Source organism: Microcaecilia unicolor, chromosome 7, assembly GCF_901765095.1.
Source record: "Microcaecilia unicolor chromosome 7, aMicUni1.1, whole genome shotgun sequence".
In the NCBI taxonomy this organism is placed as follows: Eukaryota; Metazoa; Chordata; class Amphibia; order Gymnophiona; family Siphonopidae; genus Microcaecilia; species Microcaecilia unicolor.
Genome location: NC_044037.1, coordinates 279,335,036 through 279,350,715, shown reverse-complemented (window position 1 = coordinate 279,350,715; position 15,680 = coordinate 279,335,036). Strand labels below are relative to the sequence as shown.

At 45.4% G+C, this 15,680-nt stretch overlaps 1 protein-coding gene across 1 annotated transcript in view; it reads left to right on the top strand.

Annotated features, from left to right (window-relative positions):
• The window catches only part of KALRN (kalirin RhoGEF kinase), a 1,371,746-nt gene extending 1,361,206 nt beyond the window's left edge, over nucleotides 1-10,540 (top strand). The window contains exons 58-60 of the mRNA XM_030208706.1: nucleotides 1,962-2,162; nucleotides 4,209-4,347; nucleotides 9,275-10,540. Coding sequence (XP_030064566.1) covers nucleotides 1,962-2,162; nucleotides 4,209-4,347; nucleotides 9,275-9,820 — 886 coding nt within the window. The 3' untranslated portion in view covers nucleotides 9,821-10,540. The remainder of the gene's footprint in view (nucleotides 1-1,961; nucleotides 2,163-4,208; nucleotides 4,348-9,274) is intronic.
• The last annotated feature ends 5,140 nt before the right edge of the window (nucleotides 10,541-15,680 follow it).

Sequence of the window (15,680 nt, the reverse complement as noted above, 5' to 3'; positions counted from 1 at the left end):
ACCCCCTAGCGGTGGTCTCGCGGTACTACCACTAGGGGAGGTCATCTTTCCATATAAGGGCTTTTTTTTTTAACCTGAGGATTGCTCTTACCCACTCCCTAGACCCCCACCCCCCAGGAATTGTTGCAGCTGCAGGTGAGGGGTAGAAAGGGGAAATGGCCCTTCAGGGTGGAGGGGCTGAACAGGAGACATTTCTTTTAACAATTGCTGCTCCCATTAGAGATGGCCTGGAAGCATCAGGCCACTGCTTGGCAGCCAGATGCTCCCAGGCTACTGGAGTGTAACGCTAATTTTCAGATGGCTTGCAAACAATGTTTGCCCTTTACTATGGGAGTCAGCAACCATACCACAAGTAAATCAAGTTGTGGTAAAAGCTCTCTTTTTACCAGGGGCGTAGCCACGGGCGGGCCTGGATGGGCCCAGGCCCAGCCACTTTCCCTCCAGGCGCGCCCCAACATCCTCGTACCAAGGCGGGGCGATCCGCCCCGCCGGCGTCGCAGTCCCCACCTGCCCACCAGCTCCGTAGAGGAACAGACCGACCCTCTTCTGCCACCCGGAACCCAACCTTAAAAGAAGCGCCTCGCGTCTGCTGCTCTCTCTGCGCTGCTGCAGCTGTAAAGCTATTTGCTCGTCGGCCCTTCCTTCACTGCGTCCCGCCCTCTGATGTAACTTCCTATTTCCGCGAGGGCAGGACACAATGAAGGAAGGGCCGACGAGCAAATCGCTTACAGCCGCAGGCAGAACAGGGCAGAGAGAGCAGCAGACGTGAGGCGCTTCACCGATTCTTCTTTTAAGGCTGGGTACCGGGTGGTAGAAGAGGGTCGGTCTGGCCCTCCATCGACGGAGCTGGTGGGCAGGTGGGGACTGGGTCAGGGAGGGGGGCTCAGATGGGGTCTTCATAGTACTCAAGTGTAAATTGCAGGTTTTGCTTTGAATGCATTCACAAATTTCTTCCTCCCTACCCTCCTCCTACCTCCCTCCTTTTCCTCCCTCTGTTACCTGTCCGCTGATATTCTTTGGTGTGATTACCTGATTATTTCTTGTAATTTGTATTTCCTACCCCTGTTATTAAAATTTAATACAAAATTTCTAAAAAAAAAAAAAAAAAGAAACACTACTCACACGTAGTGCCCACCCATATTAGTTCTGGGCCCACCCAAAATGTCAGGTCTGGCTACGCCACTGCTTTTTACCACACCCTGATAACTCTCCCCCTAAGATTCCGGTAATTTGTTGACTGTACGTTAAATTTGCTTGTCTATTAAGAATATTAGTTATGCTATCCACAAATCTTTAGTTCAATGTATTTGGCAGGATCTCACCTTTAATACTCCCCCCCCCCACCACCCAGGGCCGTGCCTAGGGTCTCTGGCGCCCCCCTGCAGACTATCAGTTGGCACCCCCCCCCAGACCTTTAAATTTACCTCCCTCCGACGTCTGTGCAGCGTCAGTGAAAGCGCTGCCTGTCTGACGTCTCTCCACCAGCCTTCCCTTCGCTCGTTCGTTCCCTCTGTGTCCCTCCTTCTTCTGACGTCATTTCCTTGAGGGCGGGACACAGAGGGAATGAACGAGCGAAGGGAAGGCTGGTGGAGAGACGTCAGACAGGCAGCGCTTTCACTGACGCTGCGCAGACGTCGGAGGCGGAGCGAGGTGAATTTAAAGCGCCGGGGAATCGGGGATGGAGCGGAGGAGTAAGGTTTGTTTTTTTAATACAACGCGACGGCACGGCGCCCTTGAAGGCAGGCGCTTACCGCGCTTACCGTGTTGGCACGGCCCTGCCACCACCACCACCTTTCTCTTGTGTGCTGGTATTTCATTCTTCAGTGGGATTTTTTTTTTTAATTTCTGTTTTGCTCCTGTGCAAACAGGTAAACTAGAAACGATTAAGTTGCATTTCTGCATTTCTAACATGCCGTTCTTGTCTCTTTATTCTGACCTGCTCTTCCTTTTGTCCTTCCCAGGGGTCGCTTCTCCATAGTAAAGAAATGCATCCAGAAAGCCACCAAAAAGGATGTAGCAGTAAAATTCATCAGCAAAAAGATGAAGAAGAAGGAGCAGGCGGCACACGAAGCTGCTCTCTTGCAACATCTGCAGCACCCGCAATACATCACGATACATGATACCTATGAATCTCCCACTGCCTACATCCTGGTCCTGGAACTGTAAGTGAGCCCTATGGCTAGTCATTGAAAACGTGCATAGAAGAAAAGGAAAATAGGAGGGCCAGATTGAAGGATAGAGATAGAGAGCTGAAGAAAGAGGTGAAGAAGGCAGAAGGAGAGAAAAAAATGACATATGGACAAGAGACCCTTGGAAAGAGAGTTAAAGGAAGGAGTGTAGGGAGAGAGAAGAGATCCCAAGGAGCTGCAGAATTCAATGCACTTTTGAAAGTCAATAAGCATTGGTAACCACATAGGCACTATTTTATAAAGATACGTGGGCACCTACTCCCAGTCACCAAGCCTCTGTTCTTCCCTCCCTCCCCCCAACCAGTCTCCAATCTCTATCCTTCCTCTAATCTCCCATCTGAGACTGGGAAGAGGGTAAGAGGCAAAAGAGTGGACTGGAGACCAGGGAGGACATGAAATGAGTGACAGGGAAGGAGTTGAGGCTGGTAAGCGAATGAGAGGTGGAGGAAGAAATATTAGGGGGTGAATAAGAGGATGGAAATGGGAGAAATACGGCATAGATGAACGTAGAGGATTTAGGAGGCTGGGGAAGAAGAGAATTGGGGGCAATGGGTGAGGGTGGAAGACGGAAAAATGGTAGATAGGTGAGACGTGAAAAGAGGAGACAGGACTGGAAGGTGAGTCAGGGAGAGAATGAGGGGGAAAACCTAGATTTAGTGCAGAGACACACAGAGAAGAGAAAAATGAAAAGGAAAGATCAATGTGAGAGACATGGAGAGAAAGACAGAGCACATACGAAATGGAAAGGAAACCCTGAAAAAGAATATAGAAGACTGACACAAGGAAAAAGAAAAAGAGAAAGTGAGAACAACAGAATCAGGGATGAACTATGTCAGCTTGGGAAACTGTGCATCTCATCTAATTTTGTGGTTTGCAAAATACTGGAGGAAATGCACTTGCTTCTCTTATCTCAATCTGGGTTTTTTTGGACTTGCAGTTCAGTTTTTGCCTGCACCTTTCTATTTCTGTTTGTGGTCTCTTTTTCTTTATGAGGTGAGATAAGTACATAAGAACATAAGTAATGCCATACTGGGAAAAGACCAAGGGTCCATCGAGCCCAGCATCTTGTCCACGACAGCAGCCAATCCAGGCCAAGGGCACCTGGCAAGCTTCCCAAACGTACAAACATTCTATACATGTTATTCCTGGGATTTTGGATTTTTCCAAGTCCGTTTAGTAGCGGTTTATGGACTTGTCCTTTAGGAAACCGTCCAACCCCTTTTTAAACTATGCTAAGCTAACCGCCTTCACCACATTTTCCGGCAATGAATTCCAGAGTTTAATTACACGTTGGGTGAAGAAAAATTTTCTCCGATTTGTTTTAAATTTACTGCACTGTAGTTTAATCGCATGCCCCCTAGTCCTAGTATTTTTGGAAAGCGTGAACAGACGCTTCACATCCACCTGTTCCAGTTCCACTCCACTCATTATTTTATATACCTCTATCATGTCTCCCCTCAGCCATCTCTTCTCCAAGCTGAATAGCCCTAGCCTCCTTAGGCTTTCTTCATAGGGAAGTCGTCCCATCCCCGCTATCATTTTAGTTGCCCTTCGCTGCACCTTTTCCAATTCTACTATATCTTTCTTGAGATGCGGCGACCAGAATTGAACACAATACTCAAGGTGCGGTCGCACCATGGAGCGATACAACGGCATTATAACATCCTCACACCTGTTTTCCATACCTTTCCTAATAATACCCAACATTCTATTTGCTTTCTTAGCCGCAGCAGCACACTGAGCAGAAGGATTCTGCTAGAGTATATTTCTTGAGTAGGGCTCTATAGTAGTTTGGTTGGTTCTCTCTCCCCAGTAAGAGGACCACGGGTGCTCTAGGACTTGGTGTAAGATCTACCAATTGCTTGTCCAGAGATCTTATCGTTCTACCTTTAAATATTTGTTTCCCTTTTCTCGCAACTGCTTTGTTACTGTTGGTAATTGAACCTTTATAGAATATTATTGTGCTTATACTGACACTATAGAAAGAGGCAGTTTACAATCCCTTTCTTCTTTCTCTAGTTTGGATGATGGACGGCTCTTTGATTATCTTATGAACCACGATGAACTGATGGAAGAAAAGGTAGCCTTCTACATCCGAGACACGATGGAAGCCTTGCAATACCTTCACAATTGTAGAGTGGCTCATTTGGATATAAAGGTGAGACCACCATTTATTCTGTTTTATTGAAAAAATAATTTTACTACTGCGTTAGCCTTGTGTCCTGGTGCCTGGATTTGAGTCTGACTGTTTCTACTCACTGAAGTCATGAGAGCAGAAAGAATGAGCTAATGACGAGGCAGAGGCAGTATTCACAATATCCTGAGGAAGGGAGTTTACTTGTTACATAACAGCAACATCGACCAACTGATTTAAAGGCCGACATATCAGGTTCTAGATGGAATTACAGGAGTGAGAGAACTGCCACTAAACGAGTGGAGGAGTGGCCTCCACTGAGTGCAGTGGGCCATGATCCTGGCAACCTAGGTTCAACTCCTACTACAGCTCCTGGTGACCTTGGGCAAGTCACCTAACTTTCAATTGCCCCAGTTACAAAATCTTAGATTGTGAGCCCTCTAGGGTCAGAGAAAGTACAGTACCATGTAAGTCTAGTAGCACTGTAGAAATGACTCATAGTAAATATGAAAACCATATTTCATGAAATTCATAGTTTGAGGTATCTACAGGGCAGCATTAGCTCTAATCTGTTTTGAGTTCTATTTTCTGTTTCTCCTCTCTGCACCTCTATCCCCTCATAGCTAAATTTCATCAGTCCTCAGTCTCCCTCTTGTCAATTCTAACCTACAAACCCAGCCAGTATAGCAGGGGCGTAGCCAGACAACAGATTTTGGGTGGGCCTAGGCAAGAAGTGGGTGGGCACCAAGTGTTCTCCCCCACCACCAAAAAAAAATCTCTCAGCTGGTGGGATAACACTTCTTTCCACCTTGGCAGTGGCGCTAAAAACTGAGACTGTGCAGGTGCCATTATCCTGGAGAGTAGCGTTTTCGTTACCATCAGCTGGCAGAGATTGGGATCCCCACCAGCTACCACTAAACATGTATTACTGTTGGGTGGGCCTGAGCCCTAAGTGGGTGGGCCCCGGCCCACCCAAGCCCACCTGTGGCTACGCCACTGCAGTATAGACAAATATGTAGACAAAATTGAGTCAAACTATGGGGGAGTGGGAGCAGCAGGCCAGTGGCAGGAACAGTAGGAACAGAGGGGTTGGATTAGGGAACAGGATGACCGTTCTCCACTCTGCTGCTCCCCCCCCCTCCCCGTCCTCCCTTCCTCCCTTCCTCTTTCCCACAGGCTGCATGGACTGCAGCAGACCTCCCCTGCTGCTTTGGATTTGGAGCCTGAAAAGAAATGTGGGGGGAGGGGGGTGCCACTGCATTTCAGTTTAATTACACGTTGAGTGAAAAAATATTTTCTGCAGTTTGTTTTAAATTTACTACTGAGCAGCTTCATTGCGTCACGTGCCCCCTAGTCCTAGTGTTTTTTGAAAGAGTAAACGAGATTCACATCCACTCATTCCACTCCACTCAGTATTTTATAGACCTCTTTCGTATCTCCCCTTAGCCATCTCTTCTCCAAGCTGAAGAGCCCTAGCCGCTTTAACCTTTCCTCGTAATTTATTTGTGGTTTTGAGCAATCTAGGTACAAGCATTTAACTCAGCTCTATGTCTGGTGTAAGTGTAAAATATAGGTGTTTTTTGTCCTGTTACACTAGTCAAACATATAAATGGCAAGTGACTGACTCACCTGCAAATGCGCAGTAGAGACTTCCCTCTCTGTCCCGCCCTCGCGTCAAGACGTGATGGCGTCAGAGGGCGGAACAGAGAAGGGAAATGGAGTCGGAGTCACTGTCGGACGCTGCCGCCTGGAAACAAACATCGTGCGCAACCTCCACCCTCCCCCATCCCATCCCCGCCGCCGCTCCCGCCCTCCTCTGCATCGGGCCCCCTCCACTGACCTAACAGCGCCTTTCATCTCTATGTGGAAGCGCTGCAGGCAGCAGCAGAGCGATCTGCTGCTGCCTGCAACGCTTTCACTCAGAGGTGAGAGGCGCTGTCAGGTCAGTGGAGGGGGAGGGAGCGGCGGCGAGGAGGGTAGCTGGAAATCTCGCCCGTTTTTATGGGCTTAACGGCTAGTATTCTATAAAAGAAAGTCAGTGTCTACTTTTCTTTAAAGAATAAGCTTCAAATAGACACCCCTTTATAGAATTACCCACATGCTGCTGGAATGGGACTTGATGTATCACCTTTTTGTAGTTACAATCAAGGTGGTTTACATATTAAATACAGGTACTTACATTGTACTGGGGCAATGAGTCACAAGGAGCTGCACTGGGAATTGAACCCACTTCATACTAACCACTTGGCTACTCCTCCACTCCACATTCTCCTTATTCCTGTTTCTTCCCTTGTGCATCTTTTATTTTCATCTTGCCTAGGTCAACCTGTATAGGCTGATACAGTCCTGGGTGTTCCCACACTGCATGCATGGAGAAGTAATTGTGAGTTTTCTTAGAAAGATCAGAACTAGAACGCCAAGCATTCAGTGAATCAAACAGGGACTGGCTCTGACTCTTTGGGTTGTTCTGAGCAAGGTTGCGCTCTATCCTTAGGTTAATATTATTTAAAAAAACGGAAAACATTAAACATTTTTTTTTAAAACACGGCACAAAATCATACAATTCCGGAAATGTTCTGAAGGTCATTACCACTGGTGGTGTGTAAATATGACAAAGAGGCTGGAGATATTTTATGGATCAGGTGTTCTCAATCTCAACCCAGTCCTTGGGACACATCCAACTGGTCAGGTTTCAAGGATATCCACAATGAATATCCATGAAATAAATTTGCATGCACTACTTCCATTGAAGTACCATCCAGATACTCTCTCATGCCAGCTGCTTTGATCACCTCACTCCATTATTTCTTCAACATCACTTGACTCCCTATTGCTTTCCGAGTTTTGGTTCAAAATCTTCACCTTCACTCATATAGATTTACATGCCAACTCTCCACCGTCCGTATCTTTCCTCACTTGTCCATCCTTATCTCCCTACTAGAACCCTCCACTCTCTTAATGATCTACGTCTTCAGATCCCCACTGCTCGACAGGTCTATTACGAAACTACAAGCAACTGAACATTTTTCTGTATAGCGCCCTCGCTCTGGAACTCTCTTCCTTATTCATTGCGGCTTGAATCCTCTTCAAAAATTCAGATCCTCCCTGAAAACCTATCTGAGAAAGTTTTCAATCTCTAATCAGGTGTTGGTGAGGCCTTGACGGTCCACTAGCTCCTCCAATCCTCTTTCCTTGTTTCCTTTTGTGATGCTTTCATTCTTACTCTTAGGCCCAAACTCTTAGTGTTTCTATTGTCTCCTTCCTCGTTTTCTTTTTTCCTTCACTCTCCTATTTTAAATTGGCATTCCTTTCTTTGTTTTATATATTTTGAATATTGTACACCATTTTTTGAGGAAAAGTAGTGTATCAAAGCAAACCATAAACCATTGTATGCAAAGTTTTCTTATGCATATTTATTGTGGGTATCCTGAAAGCCTAACTGGCTGGGTGTGTCCCAAGAACTGGGTTGAAAACCACCATAATAGACTAAGGAGTTCATTGAGGCATGAGGCTTTAAGGACAAGAGCATACTTTAGCATCTGAATGTCTTTAAGGTGACACAGGCTTCTTTGTCATTTCTGCTGCTATACCCTACATCATGAACTCCTATGGAAGTCTTTGTCACTGGTTGAGTGAGTCACTTTACATCCTTTGCCTTCTAATATCCAATTACAGTTGAGCAATCTAATCCTTGTGCTTTCCCTTCTTGTTGCTGTGAAGATGTTCATTGACCAGCTTATTTTCGAAAGAGATCGCCGGCCATCTTCCGACACAAATCGGGAGATGGCTGGCCATCTCCTGAACCCAGCCAAATCGGTATAATGGAAAGCCGATTTTGGCCGGCTCCAACTGCTTTCCGTCGCAGAGCCGGCCAAAGTTAAAGGGGGTGTTTCGGAAGGGTATGGGAGGCTGGACAGGGGCGTGGTTATGAGATGGCTGGCTTGGCCGATAATGGAAAAAAGATGGCCGGCTCTGACGAGCATTTTTCCGGCTTCACTTGGTCCATTTATTTTTACGACCAAGCCTCAAAAAAGTGCCCCACTTGACCAGAGGACCACCAGAGGGAATGGGGGATGATCTCCCTTACTCCCCCAGTGGTCACCAACCCCCTCCCACCCAAAATAAAAAGTAAAAAACATTTTTTGCCAGCCTCTATGCCAACCTCAAATGTCATACCCAGCTCCCTGACAGCAGTATGCAGGTCCCTGGAGCAGTTTTTTGTGGGTACAGTACACTTCAGGCAGGTGGACCCAGGCCCATCCCCCCTACCTGTTACACTTGTGGTGGTAAATGGGAGCCCTCCAACCCCCCCCAAAAAAAACTCACTGTACCCACATGTAGGTGCCCCCCTTCACCCCTTAGGGCTATGGTAGTGGTGTAGAGTTGTGGAGAGTGGGTTTTGGGGGGGATTTGGGGGGCTCAGTACCCAAGGTAAGGGAGCTATGCACCTGGGACCAATTTTTGAAGTCCACTGCAGTGCTCCCTAGGGTGCCCGGTTGGTGTCCTGGCATGTTAGGGGGACCAGTGCACTACAAATGGTGGCTCCTCCCACAACCAAATACCTTGGATTTGGCCGGGTTTGAGATTGCTGGCATTAGTTTCCATTATGGGCAAAAACTGAAGCCGGTCATCTCAAACCCGGCGATCTCTGACATTTGGCCAGCCCCAACCGTATTATCAAAACGAAAGATAGCCGGCTATCTTTTTTCAATAATATGGTTGTGGCGCTGTTCAGTTATGCCCCTCTGTGTGGTCTGCATAGCATACATATCCTGCTGTGCAGAATGGCTGCATATGTCTCTAAAATATTCAATTGTAACGTGCTCTCAGATCTTCTTTAGATAGAAGTAATTTTATGAATAAAAAATTATCATTATTTTTAAAAATTTGTAATTGCGACACCATTGTACATACCTCATTTTTCATTGTTTTGTTTTTTTTTTCCAAACAGCCAGAAAACCTTCTTGTAGACCTGCGGATCCCAGTGCCCCGTGTGAAATTGATAGATCTAGAGGATGCCGTCCAAATCACTGGCCATTACTATATCCATCAGCTTCTGGGAAACCCTGAGTTTGCAGCTCCTGAAGTGATCCATGGTGCTCCTGTGTCCTTGAGTACAGACATCTGGAGCATGGGAGTCTTGACGTATGTGATGCTAAGTGGAGTGTCCCCATTTCTGGATGAGAGCAAAGAGGAAACCTGCATCAACATCTGTGGGGTGGATTTCAGCTTCCCCCATGAGTATTTCTGTGGTGTGAGCCATGCTGCCAGAGACTTCATCAAGGCGATCCTTCAAGAAGACTTCAGGAGGAGGCCAACAGCAGCCACTTGTCTACAGCACCCGTGGCTCCAGCCTCACAATGGCAGTTATTCCAAAATTCCACTGGACACCACGCGTTTAACATCTTTCATTGAGCGGCGGAAACACCAGAATGATGTGCATCCAGTTCCAAATGTCAAGAGCTTCATTATGAGCAGAATGAACCTAGGGACTTAATGTTCTGAAGGTCTGAAGGATTCAACTGGTTGGCCAAGAACTAGGCATGGGAAAAGGAGCGAGGATGAACCTATGCATATACACTCAGTCACAAGCATTCCACTGTTCATGGCTTCCCAGCCTGAGTAATACAGTGTGTTCCGTAACTGTGGTGCTCACTCTACCCCGATTCTACTATTGTAAGTGGCCATATTGAATCTTGGAGGTTTCAAACTCTTGCTCGAATTGCACATTGCTCTGGAATGATCCTCGGTCATACAGATATTTGCCTCTCGAAAGTGGCACTGTCACATGCTTACTTGGTTTTGGTCCAAATTTTGAGGGAGCTGCACTGTGTTCTTCTAAAAACGTTCCCTCGGGCTAAGCAAACCAACCATTCTTTTTAATCAACACGTTTCTTGCAACCTGTAGAACATTCTACAGGTTCTGGTTTAAATATGGCTGCTGGTACACTTCTGAGCCGCAGCTCACTTTCTGCGTTCTGTTTCATGGCTTTCTGCTACAGAGGGCTAGAGATACTGCCAAGGCACCAGGCTTTAAAATGCGAAAAGAACAGATGCCCAAAATCTTAGCAGGGTTGATCAGGAAAAGAAAAATGCTCTGCAATGACTGAAACAAAAAAACTGGGAATAATTTCAGAAAAATGAATATAGAAAGCAATGTCTGGGGAGGGTAGAGATGAAGAAATAATATTTTAGCAACTTTTTTTTTATACGTCTATAGGATGCACCCACTGCTTTAGAAGAGATTTATGTTGTAAAGAAAATGTTTACAATTCAGTGAGGTCAGAAGCTAAAGATTGTAGCCTTATAGTAAAGAGCTTTAAAAAGGAAAGAAGCCTTAAGGCCTTAGGTGGTATGAAATGTACCTTGCTTAGAAAAAAAAAAAGATGGTTTTGAAAGAGAGCAGTGGATGGAGCCACTGAGACTCACTCCAGTGGCTTTTGCAATTCACCCTTGGTGTGGAGTCTAGATTTACTGTGAGCATTTGTCATGGAGTGTAAATAATGCTATCTCGGTGGAAAATAAGCACATTCGAAGGCCCTGGCATAATACGTTACTCCCAGTACTGAAAAAGTGCGCACCCTTTCACCAGTACTGATGAAGTGATACACTGATTCTGGACAGACTTCTGATGCCTCCCCCCCCCCCCCCCCACCTAAAAAAAACCAAGAATCCTTTCTGCAAGCCTGCTCAGAATTGACATCTTTCTTAGACTAAGCATAATTAGATGAGTGTGGTATTTCTCAGAAGTTGCATTAGTCTATGTATATACTAACGTTTCATGCAACATTTGTTGGCGTGTGGGCAGACTTCATAGGCCGTATGGTCTCTTTTTGCCATCGTTTTCTATGTCTCCAAACTTGTGGGTGCCAGTACCATTCATGTGGCAGATTGTTAGCCTTAGAGTATTGAACATGCTCTCCCCCCCCCCTCAATTTCTTTCATGTTTGAAACTTAACATAAACAAAAGGTTAATAACACAAATGTTCAGGTTCACTTTACCAAAGGGTTTCAACAACTCAAGTACCAACTCTCTTTGAGAATGAACTTAAGCAAGTTTAACATCTGATTCAGGTCTAGTCTCGGGCAATTTATTCAGCAAACAGGTGTTCGCAACTAGGTCCAATTTCAGAGGCATCACATCCCGAGCATTGGGAGGACCAGAGCTAGCCATGGAGTGCTGGATACAAGGAAGAACTCCTAGACATCTCTTATCAAGGTACAGGCCTTAGCTGAGTTCCTCGGGGGGGGGGGGGGGGGGGGGCATGGTCATTGGGGCCCTACATCCAACCCAAAGCCAGGTCTCTTCCCTTGTATCATATAGATTTAACAGTGCCACTCAGGGGCAGGGTTCCAGTTTCCCAGGTAGGATGATACCGATTGACGATTGGCCATGACAAGATGCCAATTAGGGTGCTCTGAACATCATTTCCTCAGGGCACATGGAGGGTAATTTTATAAGGGGGTGCCTAATACTTAGGCGCTATTTTATAGAGATACACGGGTGCCTATAGGACTTTATAAACTATTCGTGCCAGAGGCAGAAACTGCGTCTACATTGCAGGAGTGGATATTTTACACATGCTTGAGAGCCATTGTAAATGGCTGCATCTAGATTAAGTATGTGTGTAAATTAACATATTTTATAATCTATTCACCTACTTGCAAACTCCTCCCATTCTCTACACATGCCTACCAGTGAAATATACACCATCATATGCTAGCTGGAGTTTTATACAGATCATTTATATGCGTGGTATGTAGCCCCAAACCCACTAAAAAAAAGGGATGGGATTTGATACGTAGGAGCCAGCTCTGTGGATGCTGTGGATGCTTGAGCACCCACAATATTGAGAGAATTCCTTGCATGTGTCCAGGGAGGGGTTATTTCCATTGGGCTTAGCACACCCAGTAATTCTGAAAATTGGCTTCTATGATTTGATATACTGTCTTTTCTGTGGTTATAAAATGAAAGCGGTTTACATATTATATACAGGTACTCATTCTGTACCTGGGCAATGGAGGGTTAAGTGACTTACTCAGAGTCACAAGGAGCTGCAGTGGAAATCAAACCCAGGCCATTGCACTGACCATTAGGCTATTCCTGCACGCCAATGACTTCACAATATTACCCCTAAGCTGAAAGCATATTTCCCTGCTGCCAATAAATCTCTAAATATATGTATATTTTGTTACCTCTGGAAATCAATGTTGGATGTGTGTAGGCCAAAAAACTTCAGCTTTTGATTTTTTTCCTGTTTCTTGGGTTATGTTCACACATTTGTTTTAATTACATTTTAATGTACACTAAATTCACTTAAGAAGTGTTCATTTGTAGACTAGTGGGCATTAAATCACTTTAGATTGTAAAGATGCATTAATGGATATCCCTATTAGTTAATGGGGAAAAGAAACGCAATGAATGCCTTGAGCAAGATGAAGAGACAACATGTAAACTTTGGCTATGGTCAAACAAAATGTTACTTTTGATTTTTAGAACTGTTGAGCTAAGGTCTAAAGTTAGAATCCTTTGTGTAGCGACTTGACAGCACCCAGGCGTCTGTCCTACCTTCTGCAGAGTGGAGCAGGCTGAGACACAGGGAGCCAGAGTTCAAACACCACTTCTTCCACTAACGCTGCTCATGGCCTTTGGCTTCATAGGAGCCAACTTTTCAAAACGATTTGATGGAAGGTGTGCTCAACCCAATGGAGATTAACCCAAGGAGTTTGCTTAATATTAGAGGTGCTCAAACACCCACAGCACCCACAGAGTTGGCCCTGTGTTCGGCATACCATTTCACCTGCCAGTGCCTCAGATACAATTTAGATTGTAAATCTACTTAAAATAATTTGTGTAGCTGCTTGTACCACCTTAAACTTGGATTTAGAAATGTGAGGAATCTAAATCCATATAAGATGTCAGTCAGTGACATCCAGATTAGACCAGGCTAGGCAAGGTGTGCTTAATCATTCCGAGAGGGTGATAACAGGCTCACCCTAGACACACTATCATATTTTACCACAGTTTCATCAGTTTAGGCATTAGATTTCAGTATTTTATCTCCCCTGGTTCCCATTGTTCACAGTAGTGATTAAAGATGCACATGGTAGAAGTGCTTGAAGGCGAATGAAAGTAATATATTCCTCTATCACTTGACTGTGAAGGTGTCACCCCTTATTTACTACCTGACGGCCCTTTTACAAAGGTGTGCAAGAGCCTATCAAATCGGAATTACTGCCTGGTTAGCACGTGCACCTGGTGGTAATTTCAAGTTTGGCGCACGCCGAAAACCTGCAGTAGAAAATAATATTCTATTGTCTACCGCGGGGGCATTCCCAGTGGTAAATCAGCAGTTGGCATGCGCTGGACGGTTACCGCACGGATAACGCGTAAGCCCTTACCGCTAAGTCAATGGATGGGGTTAAAGGCGCAGGCCGTAAATAGATGCGTGCTGGTTTTCATTTTGCTGCAAGTCCATTTCTTGCCCCCCCCCCCCCCACCCCAAAACTTTTTTTCCAGACGCAGTGGAGAAATGGTCCATTGCGCATCCAATACACTGCCGCTGGCCATTTTTTGGCGCACGTTTGTAAAAGGGCTCCTGAGTGTCTGCAGTGGGGGATGGCACGTTAAGTACCCATATATAACACCTCAGCAGTAGGGACAACAGTTGGCAGCCACCACAAGCCTACAGCAGTAGGTCAACATATGCACCGTGAGAAAAATGTTTAGGAAAAATTATAAAGTTGATACTTGATACATCAAACTGCCTTTCCCCCTCCAGTGAAAGTTTCAGATGAACAAACAGCTATACCATTACCGTCAGGTATGTTTCAGGGTTTCTACTACTACTACTACTATTTAGCATTTCTATAGCGCTACAAGGCGTATGCAGCGCTGCACAAACATAGAAGAAAGACAGTCCCTGCTCAAAGAGCTATGTAATAAAAGTAAGCCAAGTATAGGACAATCAAGCCATTGTGACATCACTGATGAGGTTGGCTCTTATTGGTGGCCTGAGGCATTATGACATCACAATATTAGCTCTGGTTACAAGAGACTACTACTACTACTATTTATCACTTCTATAGCACTACAAGGCATACGCAGCGCTGCACAAACATAGAAGAAAGACAGTCCCTGCTCAAAGAGCTTACAATCTAATAGACAAAAAATAAATAAAGTAAGCAAATCAAATCAATTAATGTGAACGGGAAGGAAGAGAGGAGGGTAGGTGGAGGTGAGTGGTTACGAGTCAAAAGCAATGTTAAAGAGGTGGGCTTTCAGTCTAGATTTAAAGGTGGCCAAGGATGGGGCAAGACGTAGGGGCTCAGGAAGTTTATTCCAGGCGTAGGGTGCAGCGAGACAGAAGGCGCGAAGCCTGGAGTTGGCAGTAGTGGAGAAGGGAACAGATAAGAAGGATTTCTCTTCCTTTGTGCCTGTGGAGAAAATCCTAATGCAACCAGGCCTGGATTCAGCCTTTTTTTAAACACTGAAATCTTTATTAATTACCAACCAAACAGCAAAAGGGGAGACAATCTGGCAGTCGTTCCAAAACATGTTCAAAGGCCTGCTTGCAGTACTGTCTTATCTAGGCAACCTGAAATAGCCAAAGCATTTAAAGCCCACTCTTCAGTCCATTCGTTGGTGCCCTTGGAGTGATACTATAAATGCATTTTAAAACACCCACAAACAGGGCCCTGCATGGTTCTGCTGCCAGGTGAAAACTGGCAGGAGGACGCAACAGGTAAGAAGCACTGCCTGGTACCACCTCCTGCCCAGTGCCCACTAACGTGTGTTGGGGGGGGGGGGGGGGAGGACAGGAATAATCTTCCCCACACACCACTTACACTCATTCCTTAGGAAATTGGAAGCTCCTACTTTGTAGACCATGAAAATGAAATCTGCTGTAGCAAGAGAACAAGCAGACGGGGGTCAGTTGGTAGGAGAAAAACACCATGAATATGTCATACTTGTACTTAATGCTACATTCCCTGATCATTACTAAAAGAAACCCAGATCATGGCTGGTCAGACATTTGACACATATACTTCCTTTGAATTCATGATGGTACGGCCTGGTTCTCTCCTGATGGACTCGAATTCAAAATTGCAATACACTTTAATTTTCTATTCAAATTGTGTTACATACAGTGCATGGGGGGGGGGGGGGGGGGGGGAGCACATTTCTGGAGCCAGGCTACACTGTGCTGGAAATTTGCAGGTAGGATATGGAAATATTGTCAGATATCAGCCATCACACCCATACAGCAAATAAGCAGGTGAAATGTGTCTTTGTTTTTCTTTTCCTAGTAAGGCATTTTGAATCTCAGGATACATATAAATGGGCCAAAAGAAAA